The sequence below is a fragment of the Eurosta solidaginis genome, chromosome 5 (assembly GCF_040869045.1).
Source record: "Eurosta solidaginis isolate ZX-2024a chromosome 5, ASM4086904v1, whole genome shotgun sequence".
Classification (NCBI taxonomy): domain Eukaryota; kingdom Metazoa; phylum Arthropoda; class Insecta; order Diptera; family Tephritidae; genus Eurosta; species Eurosta solidaginis.
The window spans coordinates 218,245,301-218,260,994 of record NC_090323.1 but is presented as its reverse complement, the minus strand read 5'-3'; the positions used below and the strand labels follow the sequence as shown (position 1 = coordinate 218,260,994).

Genomic DNA, 15,694 nt, shown 5'->3' with positions numbered 1-15,694 from the left:
TAGGTCCCGTAACACCAATTTGTAGGAAAAATTAAAGGAATACGACGCAAATTGGAAGAGAAGCTCAGCCTAAAATCACTTCGGAGGTTATCGCGCCTTGTATTTATTTATTTTATCATATTACGATGAAGTTATTTCACTTACGTATGTATATGGGTCACGTTAAATATCTTAAACTATATATATAAGTTCTTATTTCCGATGGAAATAAGCATTCCAATGGACGTACATTAGGGTGGGTCAAATTTATCTATTGTTGAAAAGGCATATCTGACTGAGTAATATTTTCCATGGGACCATAGGTCTGAATTGAATTTCGAGCCTCCCTTATTTTGTTAGAAAATTTTATATCCCAATCCGAATATCGACTCTCACAAATAAAATACATGAAAATAAATTCGGATTCGGATTGGGATATAAAATTTTCTAACCAAATTAGAAACTGGAACTGCACCTGAAGTTTTTTTTCCATACAATTTCACCCGCCCTAACGTACATACATACACATACATATGATTGTATTTACCCTTGTACACTATTTCTACGGGAATTTTCGCCACGTTTTTGTGCTTGTAAACTGCTTCGTACACCGCCACGGTAAATCGAGTTATCCATTAAGTCGCTAAGTTTTGAGAAAAAAGAAAATACGTTGTTTATAAATATATAAGTGAAAATGCTGAATGTGATTATTAAATAATCATAAGTGTGTGATTATTCGAATATTAAAACACAGCCCTCCCACAAGGAACCGTTACCCTTAAAAATGCCTGAAATTCGAAACGTACATAGGGCTTATTTCATTTCATAATCATTTTCATTGTATTGTAACGAATTTAGGGAAACTCCACTTATTTTACACTAACTAAGTTCGTATCGCTAAATTATTGCATAAATAACACCAATATTCAATGATGCAAAATGGTCTTTATTAGACTACTTTGAAAATACTTCACAATAACACTTATACTTGGCAACCAATAGCGTGCTTAAATCAAAACTGATTTTCTGACTACTCAGGAAGCTTCGTTCGCATATTTCTACTACAGTCTAGACGTTTCGCCTGCTAGAACTGCTGTACATATCTCCTACTTAGCTATATACAGTGAAATTCCTTATAACCGGACACTCACCGTCGCAGTGTTTTTGTCCGGCTAAGGGAGATGTCCGCTTATAAGAGATGAAGTCACAAAATATATACCACACATATAAATTATATTGTACATAGTTTATCTAAGAAATTTTTGGAAGTAACGAATATTTGCATACTTTATTATTACATATAAATACATATCCATACATATATCGATTAAGTACATTGTGCATTGCACTCCTTATCTCCCCATGCTAGCACAGAACAAAATTGTGAGTCTTCCCTTTTATAGTTTACCGCCCACGCATTTTTCGGATTTAAGAGCGAGGGTTTTGTCAGGTAAGGCAAGAAAGAAAAAGCCACTTTCGTCTGCGTTGTAAATGTCTTGAGGCTTGTAACGGGTCAACAGAGATGGCAGTTTTGTCCTAAACTTTTCGCCTCTATCCTGGTTTACATCTGCAGCTTCACCAGATACGCATTTGAAAGCAACATTACTCGTTATTCCCTACTTGTTTAACCATCCATCTGAAGCATTAAAATTAGGTACACCCAGTTTGCCTGCAATTTTTATTGCCTTTGCTTTCAAAATGAGACCAGAAATCGGAATGTTTTGACTTCTAGCCTTATCGAGCCAATTAAAACACATCTTATCTATTTCAGGGCCGACTTCTTTAAGAAAACTTCGCTTTTGATGAACATTAATTCCCGATTCCCATTTATAACGAATTTTTTCTTTATTTTTATTGATTTCAGCAGCTTGTGTTTTGCCAATATTGAACCTTTCAAAGTAAAAGAAACGTGTACCTACTACCATTAAATTTTTGGGCTCACTATACTTTACCTTTTTGCAACTCCACGTACTGATAATTTATCTTTTTCGAAAACATTAATAATTTCCACTTTTTCTTTAATAGAAAGTACCTTCTTTTTCGGCGCCATATTATTATAAACTTTGAACGCAACCAGTCGCATGCAACTGACTTAACGAACTGAATGGAAAACTACCCTTAATTGGAAACACACGGCTTGAATGTGCGCATACTTGTTAAAAGGAGAATCACCTATTTCATCTTTATAACGAACAACAAAGCTTGCTTGTGATATTTTTGAATTTTGTCCGGTTATGAGACATTTTTTTATGAAAATGGTTTGAAATATTTTGTCCGCGTCGGTTATTAGTGTCCGTTTATTAGGATGATATTTGTATGAAAAAATGAGTGAAAAACCTGTGTGCCCAAAATCTGTCCGGTTATTGGAGCTGTGCCGGTTATAAGGACTGTCCGTGATGGGGAATTTCACTGTACATGTATATTTGTACATAATCATATGCGTGTGTATGTGTAGCAACTCTTCGGCTGATGACTACAAGTATGTGCGCGTAATATCTCTTCGTGCCTTATATAGATGGGTGTAAATGATGATTGATGTGTTTATGTACACAGTGTGGCTCGCGTCAATGTTTTTGTGTTGGGAGTTTATTACTAGTGATGGTAATATTCGTCACAGTATATTATATTAGCATTATGTATTATATACATCTCTCAAACTACTACTATAAACAGTCTGAAAACAAACAAAAAAATGCTTTGTGCTCTTCTGGGGCCGAATCGTGTTTTCCGTGGTCGGTAAAAAAATTAAAGCATAAATTTTAAACCAATCATCGGTTTAGGCAATATTTCAATCTTTTTTGAATTAAAAAAGAAACCCTTAAATTTATTACTATATTTTTTTAATTTAATTCGCAAGTCTAAAATCTCAAAATTGATTTAAAACAAAACCAAAAAAGTTTCGAAAATCTAAAAATGAAAACTTGTAGATTGTTCTAGGTTTGAAACAAACCCAAAAGGTTTCAAAAATCTAAAAATAGTATACTCCTCTGGGTTTAAAACAAAACCCCAAAGTTTAAAGATTTTTCTGAAAATTTAAAAATAAAAAAAAAATCGTTTGTGAAGAGCGCTGAACTCGCAGATTCTTTTTCATAACATTTTGTTTTACATTTGTAGTGTTATGATATTTTTGGACAAATGTGATAGTTCAGTGGTAAGAGCACACTACTGATACCCGCAGCACGTTGCTTCGAACCCTTGTCACCATCAACTAGATTGCATTTTATTTCTAACTGAAAGTGAAGACTTCTGTGGTTTAAAATTGAACCCCTGGGCACTAATTTTCACATCGTAATCCGAATTTTCAACCAAATTTGGTTTGGTCATATATGTATTGTAACGAATTCTGGGGATTTCTGATATTTGTGCACCTTCTGCTAACGTTCGTATCTCTGAACTGTGGAATAAATAACTCCAATATTCTGTATTGCAAAATGGTCTTTATTAGACTACTTTGGGAGTAATACAACTATACTTCACAATTATACTTCAATATCACGTACTTCACAACAGCGTGTTTAAATCAAACTGGTTCCTGATAGTTCAGCTTGCGCTGTTTTTTACTCTCCGTTGCTTCGTTCGCATATTTCTCCAAAGGTCTAGACGTTTCACCTTCTAGATCTCTTGTATCTTCTGCTTGATAATTAGTTATATGCATGTATATCTGTAGTCCATGCCTCTCGCATAGCCATATGTGTGTGTATGCGTGAGTAACTAATTCGGCTGATGACCATAAGTGTGTGCAGAAATATCTCTTCGTTGCCTTTTATATATGTGTGTAAATGATGATTGATGTGTTCATGTATATACGAGTGGCTGCTTTATGTTTTTTTATTGTTGCGTGATTATTTATTAAGTATCAGCTTAGTGATGCTAATATTCGTCACAGTATGTATTACAAAAAAAATAAGATTTAGGCTCAAACATTTAACCATGCAGCCATCCTTTCCCCATTATTATTTTCTCCGGGCTAAAATTCAACTCAGCAAGTCCTTTTACACTTTTATCCCTGAGTGGGAGCAATATCAGGGTGAAGTCCTTCTGGACAAAATGCAGGTAACTAATATAAATTTCTAATTTGCTGGTCGACATCGCCTAACGAAAAAGCATTCAACGGAGGTACACCTAAGATCGATGTCGGGGTTATATGGCTTTGAGTGCGGTCTTGCAACAAAAACTCAGAAATACATATTGAGTTGGATTTGAATGTTGGACTATAGTGTATTAGATATGGCATTCACTTATACAGGCGGGTATCACCGAAACGATTTTTCCTCTGATCACCCCCGGACCCGGGGTTTCAGAGGGGGCCCGCGATTTAGAAGTACTAAGAATTTTTTTTAATTCAGGAGAGTCTTTAGTTGTTCCATGTGTAATTTTTAAGCCGAATTTCAAAAGCAACGAATATCTGCATTTCGTTTTAATATTATAGTGAAGTGTGAAAAATAAAAATCTATATATGTGACCGGCCTATGAAAGGGTGGCTTATGACTCAAAAAAAATAATGCAAAAGAAAAAGTACTAAGAAACTGAAGAAATGTTATGTTTATCTTTAAGAGCTGTTTCTTTTTTGAGTCATAAGCCACCTTTTCATAGGCCGGGTCACATATATAAAAGGAAAGGCTAAAATGTGTGTTAGTTGGTCGCCGGTGTTTGAAGAGATGCGTCGGTAGATTTTGTTCAAACGTGGACCCGGGTACCCCTAGAATGTGTTTATATAATATGGATATCAAATGAAAGCTGTTGATGAGTGCTTTAGTACAGGGTAATATATTATACCGCTTGGTGACTAGGGTCTCAAGATATAGGCCAAAACGTGGACCCGGATACCCCTAGAATGTGCGTGTAATATGGATATCAAATGAAAGCTGTTGCTGAGAGATTTAAAGTAATTTTCATTGTAATATTCTATTTAGCCGCATCAACCTGGCAAAACTGAGAAATATGCATGCGAAGCCGAAATACAGACGTCCTATTCGATTTGCCTGAAATTTGGTATATAAATTTGCATATATTAGTATTTACGATCCTTTTTTCCGGGAAGTAGACCAGAGAAGGACTGGGACTGGGATTAGGACTAGAGCTGGGACTGAGACTCGGAGTGGGACTGGAACAAAATACATACCAGGACAGGCAATAAGGGATGAAGCTGAATGAGAAGAACGTGAGAAAAGAGAGAAGGAGACTGAGAAAGAAATAGAATGAGGCGAATATGGAGATAGATGAAGCGAAAAAGACGGAGGGAGGAGTGAATAAAAGGATCAGGAAAAAGTGAAGAGGGGTGGGGGGAGGGCAGTTAGACGGAAAAAGCTTATTAAAATGTATGCAGATAGGCCAAATTTAGGGCAGAAGAACGTCTGCCGGGGGGGGGGGGGGGGGGGGGGGGGGGTTAAGATACTTGGCTTGGATATCATACGTGGTTCCAGGCTCTGGATCAGGGACTGGTATCAGTCTTAGACCGGCCATAGTGACGAATTGTCACACGTGATTGGTTGTCACGTCCTGCACGAGGTGCCCCTGCTTCTACTGATAATGGCGGATCTAGAGAGGACAACTCGATAAAACCCGCACCCCTGAGTCATTGTGCCGAGCTCAGGGGAGGGAGGACCCTGTTAAGGCTCAAGATCGGTACTCAACGGTGACGAACCGGATTGTTAGGGACTTGATTTTGACTATGGATAGGAATTGATGACTTTGGGCTGGTAGGTGCAGTATTCTGCCACCTTAGTAGGTCGGGGTGAAACCCTATCGAAATGGCTGGTAGGCTAATGCTGCACCTGCCCACGTCCCGTTAAAACCGTGGCGGGCCTCAAGGTACGTTCCGGCTCCGTCGCCGTTAAGTGGGTGGTGTAGGTGCGGTTGAAGATTTTCCCGCTTTGCGTCCGGTCTGGCTCTGAACGCATTACTCATAAGGTCATGCGTCAACCCTCGCGTGGCCTCCCTGCGCAGCATAGATAACCACGGGACCGTTGAAGGGCGACTACACAATCGGCTCCGGATAGCGGCCTTGAGGGGGGACTTCTTAGAATGGACACGAAGACGAATAAAAAGGAGGGTAGGAGTGACGGCGAAAGTCGTCATGGTGCGAGGGACGCGACAGGTGCTGAGAGTGTTCCGAAGCAGGCCGCCGCCAGCCGGGAAAGCTCCCGGCGGGTCAAAAGGGCTGATCAGACGGATCAGCGCAGGGGTTTGGTTTCAAACCCCGTAGGTACGGGTAGTTCGGGTAGTGGAGGGGTGTCGAAACTGACACCCAATGTAGGCCCATATGGGGCTGTGACAGGGAAAGGCAGAGGTCCGGCGAATGCGACGGACCAGCCCAGTACTAGTAAGGAAGCCCTGTCGCGAGGAGCTTTCCCAACGGGAGCCCTGGGGTCGAAGCCTGCCGGGAAAGGTAGGCGATCGACGCCGCGTAGGAAAGCTCTGGGTGATCGGCGCCTAGCTGAGAAGATCTTGGAGCGCTACGGCGGAAGGGATGCAGCTCAGATGTCTGAGAAGCATTCCCGGACGCTGGAGTGGGCCAGGAGCGTCGTAGCTTGCGACGACCACACACCGGTGTCGAACGATGCGGGCGAGCAGCAGGGTTTGGGGGCTATGAAGCGGCAAAGGTCGGATGAGCGGAATGCCTCAACGACAAAAAGGGCCCGAGGAGGTGGGGACGCAATTTCGTTTAGCGAAATCGCTAAACGTGCAGGCTCCATCACCCTCGGGGTCCTGGATAGGAGTAGGGAGGATGGTGCCATCTCCCGAGAGGAGTGGCCGTGGGTCGCCAGCGCCATATCAGCGGCTTATATGACCGCTGTTATGGAGAGCCCAGGTACGCGGCCATGCTTCGAATACTCGGGGTGGTATCATGGTTTTAGACTGATTACTTGTGCTGACGAGCGGTCGGCCTGTATCTTTAAGAAAATAATTTCTTTGGTAGGGGAGGTCTGGAGGGGGGCCAGACTCGAGGCCGTGGAACGGAGGGATCTCCCCCTTCGACCGAGGGCTCGGGTGTGGTTGCCTGCCGGGCCATCTCAGCCGGAGAAAATCCTCGAATTAATGCGTTACTGCAACCCGAACCTTCCGACGCATAACTGGAGGGTCCTCAGAGTAGAGGAGGCTGTTGGGCCACGTCGGCAAGTGCTGATTCTGCTAAACGCAGAGTCCACCGGCCCTCTCTCTGACACGAGGGGGGTTATCTCCTATGGCCTCGAGCGTGTGGTTCTCAAAATCTACCACACCGATTCCAGGGGAGATGGTTCCTCTCCCAAAGAGACTGTTCGGGAGGTGGAGGCGTCCGCAGGGGAGCCAGTACCCATGGTTGTGGATGCTGACTCCGCTAATTTGGACAGCGAAAGCACTGTTGACGTCCCGTCAATAGCGGGATCTGTCATCAGTGCTAGTCGTCTGGCTGATAGGGCCGAGGAGGAGCTCCTGGCCTCCGAGGGCGAATCATCGATGGCGGGATCCGTCATCAGTGTAAGTCGTCTGTTGGGGGAGGAGGAGGATCTCCTAGTCTCCGAGGGCGAAGCCGCCAAGGATGGGGTGCAGAAGAAGAAGAGTGGTGTTGATGGAAATCCGTCAAATCAATCTTCAGCATTCTAAGGCGGCTTCCGCAAACTTGTTGCTCTGTCTTGAGAAAGGCGGAGTGGATATTGTCCTTGTCCAGGAGCCGTGGCTGAGTAGTAACGGCGGAAAAATTTCTGGATTAAGGACGGGAAAATTCAACACCTTGGTGCATGGGGAGGCAGGTAGGCCTAGATCCTGTGTGCTTATTAAAAAGGAATTTAAAGCTTTTATTCTCTCTAATTTCAGCAATGCTGACGTAACCACGGTCTGCCTCGAGCGAGGCAGTAACGAATTGTGGGTGGTCTCAGCGTATATGCCCCATGGGGACGTAACGGGACCACCGCCTGTGATACTGGGCGAAATCACCGCTGAAGCAAGGCGGAGAGGTGTTGGCGTAATCATAGGTGCCGATGCTAATGCACACCATAGCATATGGGGGAGCTCGGATACGAACACCAGAGGTGAGTCTTTATTTACTTTTATTGTAGATGAGGGACTTTGTATATGTAATAGGGGGAATGACCCGACTTTTATTACTGCGGTAAGGGAGGAGGTCCTGGACCTCACCCTGGTTAGCAGAGAACTGGAAGATCGGATATCTGGATGGAGGGTTCTCAACGAGCACTCTTTCTCTGATCACCGATATATTCAGTTCTCGGTGAATGAAGAACGTCCCGGTAAACTATCTTTTAGGAACCCTAAAAGTACCAACTGGGACTTGTATTGTAGGAAGTTGGGAGAGCTATTGCCTGAGGCGCCTATCGTTGGTTCGGACCTGTCCGAATCTGAAATAGACGGTCTGGTGGAAAACTTCACCTTGGCAAGCAATAGCGCCTTTCAACAGTCCTGCCCACTGAAAACTTACAGGGGGAAGGGCAAGCCGCCCTGGTGGTCTGATTCCCTTGACGACCTAAGAGCGTCCAGTAGGCGGCTCTTTAATAGAGCCAGGAGGAGTAAACTACCCTCGGACTGGGAGCTCTATAAGGTGAGTCTGGGAATTTATAAATATGAAATAAGGTTAGCCAAGCGAGATTCATGGCGAAGCTTCTGCGAAAACGTAGAGGGCTGCAATGAATCCGCGAGGCTTAGAAAAATACTCTCTAGGAATCCCGCCCCTCGGGGGTATCTGAGAGATGATGGTGGGGACTGGTCGATGAGTAGCGAGGAGTCCCTGAGACTTTTACTGGACAATCATTTTCCCGATGTCCGAGTTGCGCAGGGATCTTCGCTTGCGTGGTCGGCGGTTGCTGGCCATGCAGAAATGCCTGCCATCCCACTACGGGAAAGTCAAATATCCTGGGCTATAAATTCGTTCAAGCCCTATAAGTCACCCGGTCCGGATGGCATCATTCCTGCGCAACTTCAAAGGTCTTTAGGGATTTCCTGCCGCTGGTTGGCCATCATCTACACTAACTGCCTCAGGCTTAACTATATCCCTAAGTCGTGGCACACGGTTAGGGTCATCTTCATTCCGAAGGCCGGCAGGGGCTCTCATGTGTCACCTAAGGATTTCAGGCCAATCAGTCTCTCGTCGTTTCTTGTTAAGACGTTTGAGCGGCTGATTGACCTTTACCTACGAGAAAGGATACCTGGGGGGTTACTGTCGGCTTCACAGCATGCGTACTGCAAAGGCAGATCGACGGAAACGGCTCTCCATTCGATTGTAAAGCAAATAGAGGGGTCTCTAGAACATAAAGAGTATGCTCTGGGTGCCTTTCTAGACATCGAGGGGGCTTTTAACAATGTTCTACCGGGGGCAATCGAAAGAGCTCTGGTGGGTTTAGGAGTCGAAGCCGCTCTGGTTGAATTTATTAGCAAACCTCTATGCGGCAGAATTGTCGCAGCGGAGTGGGGAGGAGCCATAATAAGGAGGAAGGTGTGCAGGGGCACGCCACAGGGAGGTGTCCTATCTCCTCTGCTCTGGGTTGTGGTAGTCAACGAGCTTCTTGTGGAGCTGGAAGCCAATGGCTGTCGGGTGGTTGCCTATGCAGATGACCTCGCTATCCTAGTCAGGGGCAAATTTCTGGGCACCCTGCGCGATGTTCTGCAGGGATACCTGGATACTGTGGCTAGGTGGGCTGAATCATGTGGAGTGGCGGTCAACCCGGGAAAAACAGAATTGGTTCTTTTTACAAGGAGATATAAGATACCCGACTTCAGAACTCCTTCGATTGGAGGGGTACCGTTGGTACTTACTGACAGGGTTAAATATTTGGGAATTGTTCTGGACAAGAAGCTGTCCTGGAGGCCCAATGTGGAAGATAGGGCCAGGAAGGCCGCGGTTGCCTTGTACTGCTGCAGGGGGGCTATCGGAAAGAGATGGGGGCTCTCGCCAGGAGTAGTACACTAGCTTTATGAGATGGTGGTCAAACCGATTCTGCTATATGGGGTGCTGGTCTGGTGGAAAGCACTGGACACGGCGAGCACCTCCAAAATGCTAGTGTCAGTGCAACGGACGGGGCTTATCGGTATCAGTGGCGCTATGAGAACAACACCTACCTTGGCACTGAATGTCATGCTGAATATACATCTAGTAGATATTGCGGGAAAGGCAGCCGCGGCCCGGTCGTTGGTCAGGCTTCGTGATATGGGTTATATGCTTTCTGATTTCGGACACTCTAGCCTTCTTACTAGTTTCGACTTTATCCTGGACAGGACGGACTATTGCATGCCGGTGGCCGCTCCCTATACAACCTTCACCCCAGTCATTCCCCCGAGAGAGGAGTGGAGAAGAGGAATTATCTGGGGCATGGGACCGGTTAACTTGTTCACGGATGGGTCGAGGTTGGACGGAAAGGTTGGCGGGGGGGTCTTTTGTCAAGAGCTAAATGTAAGCCGCAAGTTTAAGTTGGCTGATCACTGCAGTGTATTCCAAGCGGAAGTTGCTGCGATTAAGGATGCGGTGGATGAAATGCTATCCAGCGCTACTACGGTTAGGGAATTTAACATCTACTCTGATAGCCAAGCGGCTATAAAGGCCTTGAGCTCAACTACAGTGCGATCGAGGGTGGTCTGGGAGTGCCTGACCACACTTGCGATTGCATCGAATTATTTTACAATTAAGATTATCTGGGTCCCGGGCCATAGTGATATTCCGGGTAACTGTCAAGCGGATCTCTTAGCCTGAATCGGTACAACTGAACCGGATGAAGATGGCTGTAGGGATTTCGGGATTCCGCTAGCCACCTGTGGATTGCTCTTCCATAGCTGGGCCTCGAGTCAGCTCAGCAAACGTTGGGCGGACACTACGTCTTGTAGGATATCAAGATCTTTCTGGCCGAAAGTGGATGGCAGGAGGTCTGCTGAAATAATTGGGTTCACTAAGGCTCACCTATCAATGGTCATTGGGGTTTTGACAGGGCACTGTCCCATGGGTATCCATGCGGTACGTCTCAATATATTGGAAACTCCATCCTGCTGCAGGTGTATGGAGGATGATGAGGTGGAATCACCAAATCACTTTATGCTTGACTGCCCAGCTTTTGCCAGAACTAGGCGAAAGTATTTCGGTCGTGACTCACTTGGATCTCCCGAGGAGCTATCCAAGGTTGAGATCGGGATCATTCGGAACTTTATCGTTGCTACCCAACGATTCTCTAAGTAGTTATATCTACGTCACCGTTAGTTTAGTTTATTATATGTGGTATCACAACGGACCGTCATGTTGTCCAAGTGAGCTTCCTCTATCAGGGAAGCTACCACCCAACCTAACCTAACCTAACGTCTGCCGGGTCCGCTAGTATTTAAATAAATTTTATTTTATATTTAAATAAACATAATAACTTTTAAAAACTTTTAAAATAACTCATTAGAAAATTTTCATTTTGAAATAACATTAAAAGTAATATAACATAAAAATAATTTACAAAATTAAAGTATATTCTACACAAGTAGATAACCCTACATATACTCCCCCCTCCAGTGAAACGAAAAAATTTATATTATGTATATTGATTATTGTAAGAATTTTGTGTTGTAGTTTGAGAAATGTTTGAATTTTGTGTTGTAGATATATTGTATTTTTTTTTTTTTTTTTTGTTCTTTAATTTTCAGAATTTTGAGAAATGCATTTTTGTGTTAATTGCGTTAAAAGTTTATGCTGGTATTGATGTAAGTACTCAATCTTTTCATGATTCGATGTACTTGAGAGCTTATTTTATTTTTTTAATTTTTGGTAGGTGCTATTGCTATGTTGTTGAGGCTTAAAATATCTAAATATCTGTTTGTGAAATATTGTCAATTATAATGATGGGTTTGAAGAACCTAGAATGAGGTTGAATGATAGTCTACTATGACAACCTTGTGTGCACAATCACTCAAAAATTAAAAACTTGTATTATGCAGAATATATGATCAATATATAATTGTACTCTGCATAATGTATGTCCAAGTTGTTGATAAGGAATGAAAAGTTGATTCTTTTATTCGTTTGAGGATGATATGAAATTGTCATTGATTAGTATCATTTTAATGAGTATAATATTGAGTTTTTAATATGATTTTAATTTCAATATGAAATAATTGATATATGTCAATAAAAATTACTTCAAGAAATCTTTTGAGATTTTTTAAAATTGATTGTAGTAATTAGTTTTATTATTATTTTTTTTTGTAGTGCATTTTTTCTATTTTAAAATTTATTTGTATTATGAAGTTTGTATGTCTATTGTTGTAAATTTACTTACATGATATATAATGATATATACTTTTGATTATAAACTGGAGAAAGATAAATAATATATTGACTATTGGTTTAAACCAATAAATGTTTATGTAATGTAACATTAGTATTCTAAATGGAATTATTTTGTTTAATTGAATTTTTATTTCATAATGTAACAAAAGACTGAAGAAATAAACATTTTAAAATAAAATATAAATATTGTAACGTATTTGCTGCAAATCCTCTTATTTGCAATCCTCTGCTAAGTTCGAATCACTAAACTGTTGAATAAATAGCTCCAATTTGTAATAATGCAAAATGGCCTTTATTAAAGTACTTCACAATAACAAACTGTGCAACGAATAGCTTGCTTAATAACCACACTGATTGATAGCTCAATGAAACTCTACTATTCAAAATAACACTGCTATTGCTCGCTAGATATCGTCTTAATCAAACTGCTTGACAACTCAAATCAAACTGAATTACTTCTTACTCGCCTGCCCCGCTTTTATAGTTTACGCTGCATACTTCTAGGCTCTTCGATTTCCAGAAGTTACTAGTTAGTTTCGGCTACAAAATCACCAGCCACAACTACGTGCACAAATTATGTCTCTCTCTTGTGACAACTCAGATAAGATATATGCATGTGTTTCTGCATTGCCGCTCCGCTGCTCGTATACGTACATATGTGTAGACGCAATTATTTATTCGTTTATGTAGATACATAATGATTGAATTATTGATGCGAAAGTTTGTAGTTTACAGTCTCTCGCGCATACATAGGCGTATAAGTAAATGCATCTGTGTGTGACATCTTTCGGCTGCCTTATATATGTATGTGTATACATGATTTGATTATTGACGTAAATACTGCTTATCGTGGCCTTGGCATCGCCTTAGTGCTGGTATAACTTAGTGATGTTAATATCCGTGACAATATTAATTGTCAAAAAAAAAAAAACAGTAAGGAAGTCTAAGTTCGGATGAAACCGAACATTACATACCCAGCGGTAGACTTGAAATGCTGTTGTTGTTTGTTTTGTGGGCTTAATACTATGTTCAAACAGAAAAATAAATTGAGGCTATTTCGATTTAAATTGAGTGGTGTTCATACAACTCTATTTAGCTTACACAATAGTAATAGCTGATAGCTGGTTGGCTCATCTCTACAGTAACAACATATCTTTGTTGAGACTGTCAAAATGTGCGTGTTGGTATTAGGTGAATAGAATGGAATGAAAACATAAAACTTTGAAATTTTTGTGTGTTGTAAGAAAATGTGTTCAGTGTTTTGTTTTCATTTTGATTTTGCCATCTTCTTTTGACAGTCCCTACTCCAGTGAAATGAAAGACATAAAATCAGCTGATGAAATGAGCCAACCATATAGTTCAGCCATGCGTAAGTGACGTTTAAATATACTCAGTAAACACACTTTACAATGTTGCATTTGCAGGTTGAAACAATTTATTACGCAATTTTTTTTAAATTGGCAATTTATTATTACAATTTATTATATGACAAATTGCGTAATAAATTGCCCAAAGAGTATAAATTGCCAATTTGGTGTATGTTTGAACCTAGTATAATAGTGTTACAAGGCTGCGCAATAATACTTATACATACATATGGTTCTATTCTAAACTAATTTTCGTTTAGAAAAAGCAAAAAGGATACAGAGGCTAACACAAATGACCTTGAGCTGGAAATAATGCAGTTTTCCTCCAGATATGGGGATTTCCCTACTGTTTATTTTAAAATAACGTTATAACAGAACAATAAATATAAACACACAAGTGCCTTTGTAATAAAAAGTGTTATTACAAAAAACGGGCAGGGTTATTACGAAATGTTCCCACTTTTACTAGAAATAGCTTATTACCTGCATCTGCGCACTTTTACAAAAACTTTTATATAAAAGTAGGCGTGGTTTTAACCGATCTCGTCCATTTTTTCTAGAAATATTTCCTGCTATAGGGAAAATTTGTGTACCCAATTTTATTACGATCCGTTAATCTTTCTTCCAGTTATGGCTCCTGAAACACAGAAAATTGCTTAGTCGTAAAAGGGGCGGTGCCACGCCCATTTTTTTTAATTTGAAGTTTTTCCTATTTACTGTTATAAATCCACTTGGGAAATGAAATACCATTGATCTAAAGCTTTTTTTTGCAAAGATATAGCTTATTTTATTCGTCCACGACCCTTTTAAAAATCTTGTATATAAAAGTGGGCGTGGTCCTTAAACGATTTCGTTAATTTTTCTTCAAAGTACTCTTTGCCGAATTTTGTTACGATATTGATTTTATCACAAGTGAGCGTGGCACCACAACAACAGCATTTAAAGTGTACAGCTGGGTATGTAATGTTCGGTTTCACCTGAACTTAGATTTCCTTACTTGTTATACTCAGCTGAGTAGAGCTCACAGAGTATATTAACTTTCTTCGCATAACAGCAGTCCGTAACGGCATAAACTAATCGAGATAGATATAGAGTTCCATATATCAAAATGATCTGGGTGAAAAAAGAAATTCATTTAGCCATGTCCGTCCGTCCGTCCGTCCATCTGTCCGTCCGTCTGTAAACACGATAACTTGAGTAAATTTTGAGGTATCTTGAAGAAATTTGGTATGTAGGTTCCTGGGCGCTTATCCAGATCGCTATTTAAAATGAACGAAATCGGACTACAACCACGCCCACTTTTTCGATATCGAAAATTTCGAAAAACCGAAAAAGTGCGATAATTCATTACCAAAGACGGATAAAGCGATGAAACTTGGTAGGTGCGTTGACCTTATGAGGCAGAATAGAAAATTAGTAAAATTTTGCACAATGGGCGTGGCACCGCCCACTTTTAAAAGAAGGTAATTTAAAAGTTTTGCAAGCTGTAATTTGGCAGTCGTTGAAGATATCATGATGAAATTTGGTAGGCACGTTAGTCCTATTACTATATGTGTGCTAAATAAAAATTAGCGAAATCGGATGACGAACACGCCCACTTTAAAAAAAAAATTTTTTAAGTCAAATTTAAAGAAAAAATTTAATATCTTTACAGTATAAAAGTAAATTGTGTATACATTCGACTCCAGTAATGATATGGTGCAACAAAATACAAAGATAAAAGAAAATTTCAAAATGGGCGTAACTCCGCCCTTTTTCATTTAATTCGTCTAGAATACTTTTAATGCCATAAGTCGAACAAAAATTTACCAATCCTTGTGAAATTTGGTAGGGACATATGTAGATTTTATGATGATAACTGTTTTCTGTGGGCGAAATCGGTTGAAGCCACGCCCAGTTTTTATACACAGTCGACCGTCTGTCCTTCCGCTCGGCCGTTAACACGATAACTTGCGCAAAAATATGCGCGAAAATATTTTAACTAAACTTAGTTCACGTACTTATCTGAAGTCACTTTATCTTGGTATAAAATATGGCCGAAATCCGACTATCCACTTTTCCGATATCGAAAATTACGAAAAATGAAAAAAAATGCCATAATTCT

At 41.0% G+C, this 15,694-nt stretch overlaps 1 protein-coding gene and 1 pseudogene across 7 annotated transcripts in view; both read right to left on the bottom strand.

Annotated features, from left to right (window-relative positions):
• Girdin (protein girdin) overlaps positions 1-15,694 on the bottom strand; it is a 110,075-nt gene that overhangs the window by 34,100 nt on the left and 60,281 nt on the right. For 5 of the 7 annotated variants that reach the window (XR_010953576.1, XR_010953575.1, XM_067788354.1 and 2 more), the window contains exon 12: positions 527-622. The exons of 1 other annotated variant lie outside the window; for it this stretch is intronic. Coding sequence is in view for 4 of the 6 variants with exons in the window: in XM_067788354.1 (XP_067644455.1) it covers positions 527-622 (96 nt within the window). In the remaining 2 variants the exon portion in view is untranslated. Of the gene's footprint in view, positions 1-526; positions 623-12,307; positions 13,096-15,694 lie in introns of those variants that run through there. One more of the 7 variants, XM_067788359.1, reaches the window with a different exon arrangement.
• LOC137252976 (tigger transposable element-derived protein 4-like) lies at positions 1,307-2,062 on the bottom strand (annotated as a pseudogene).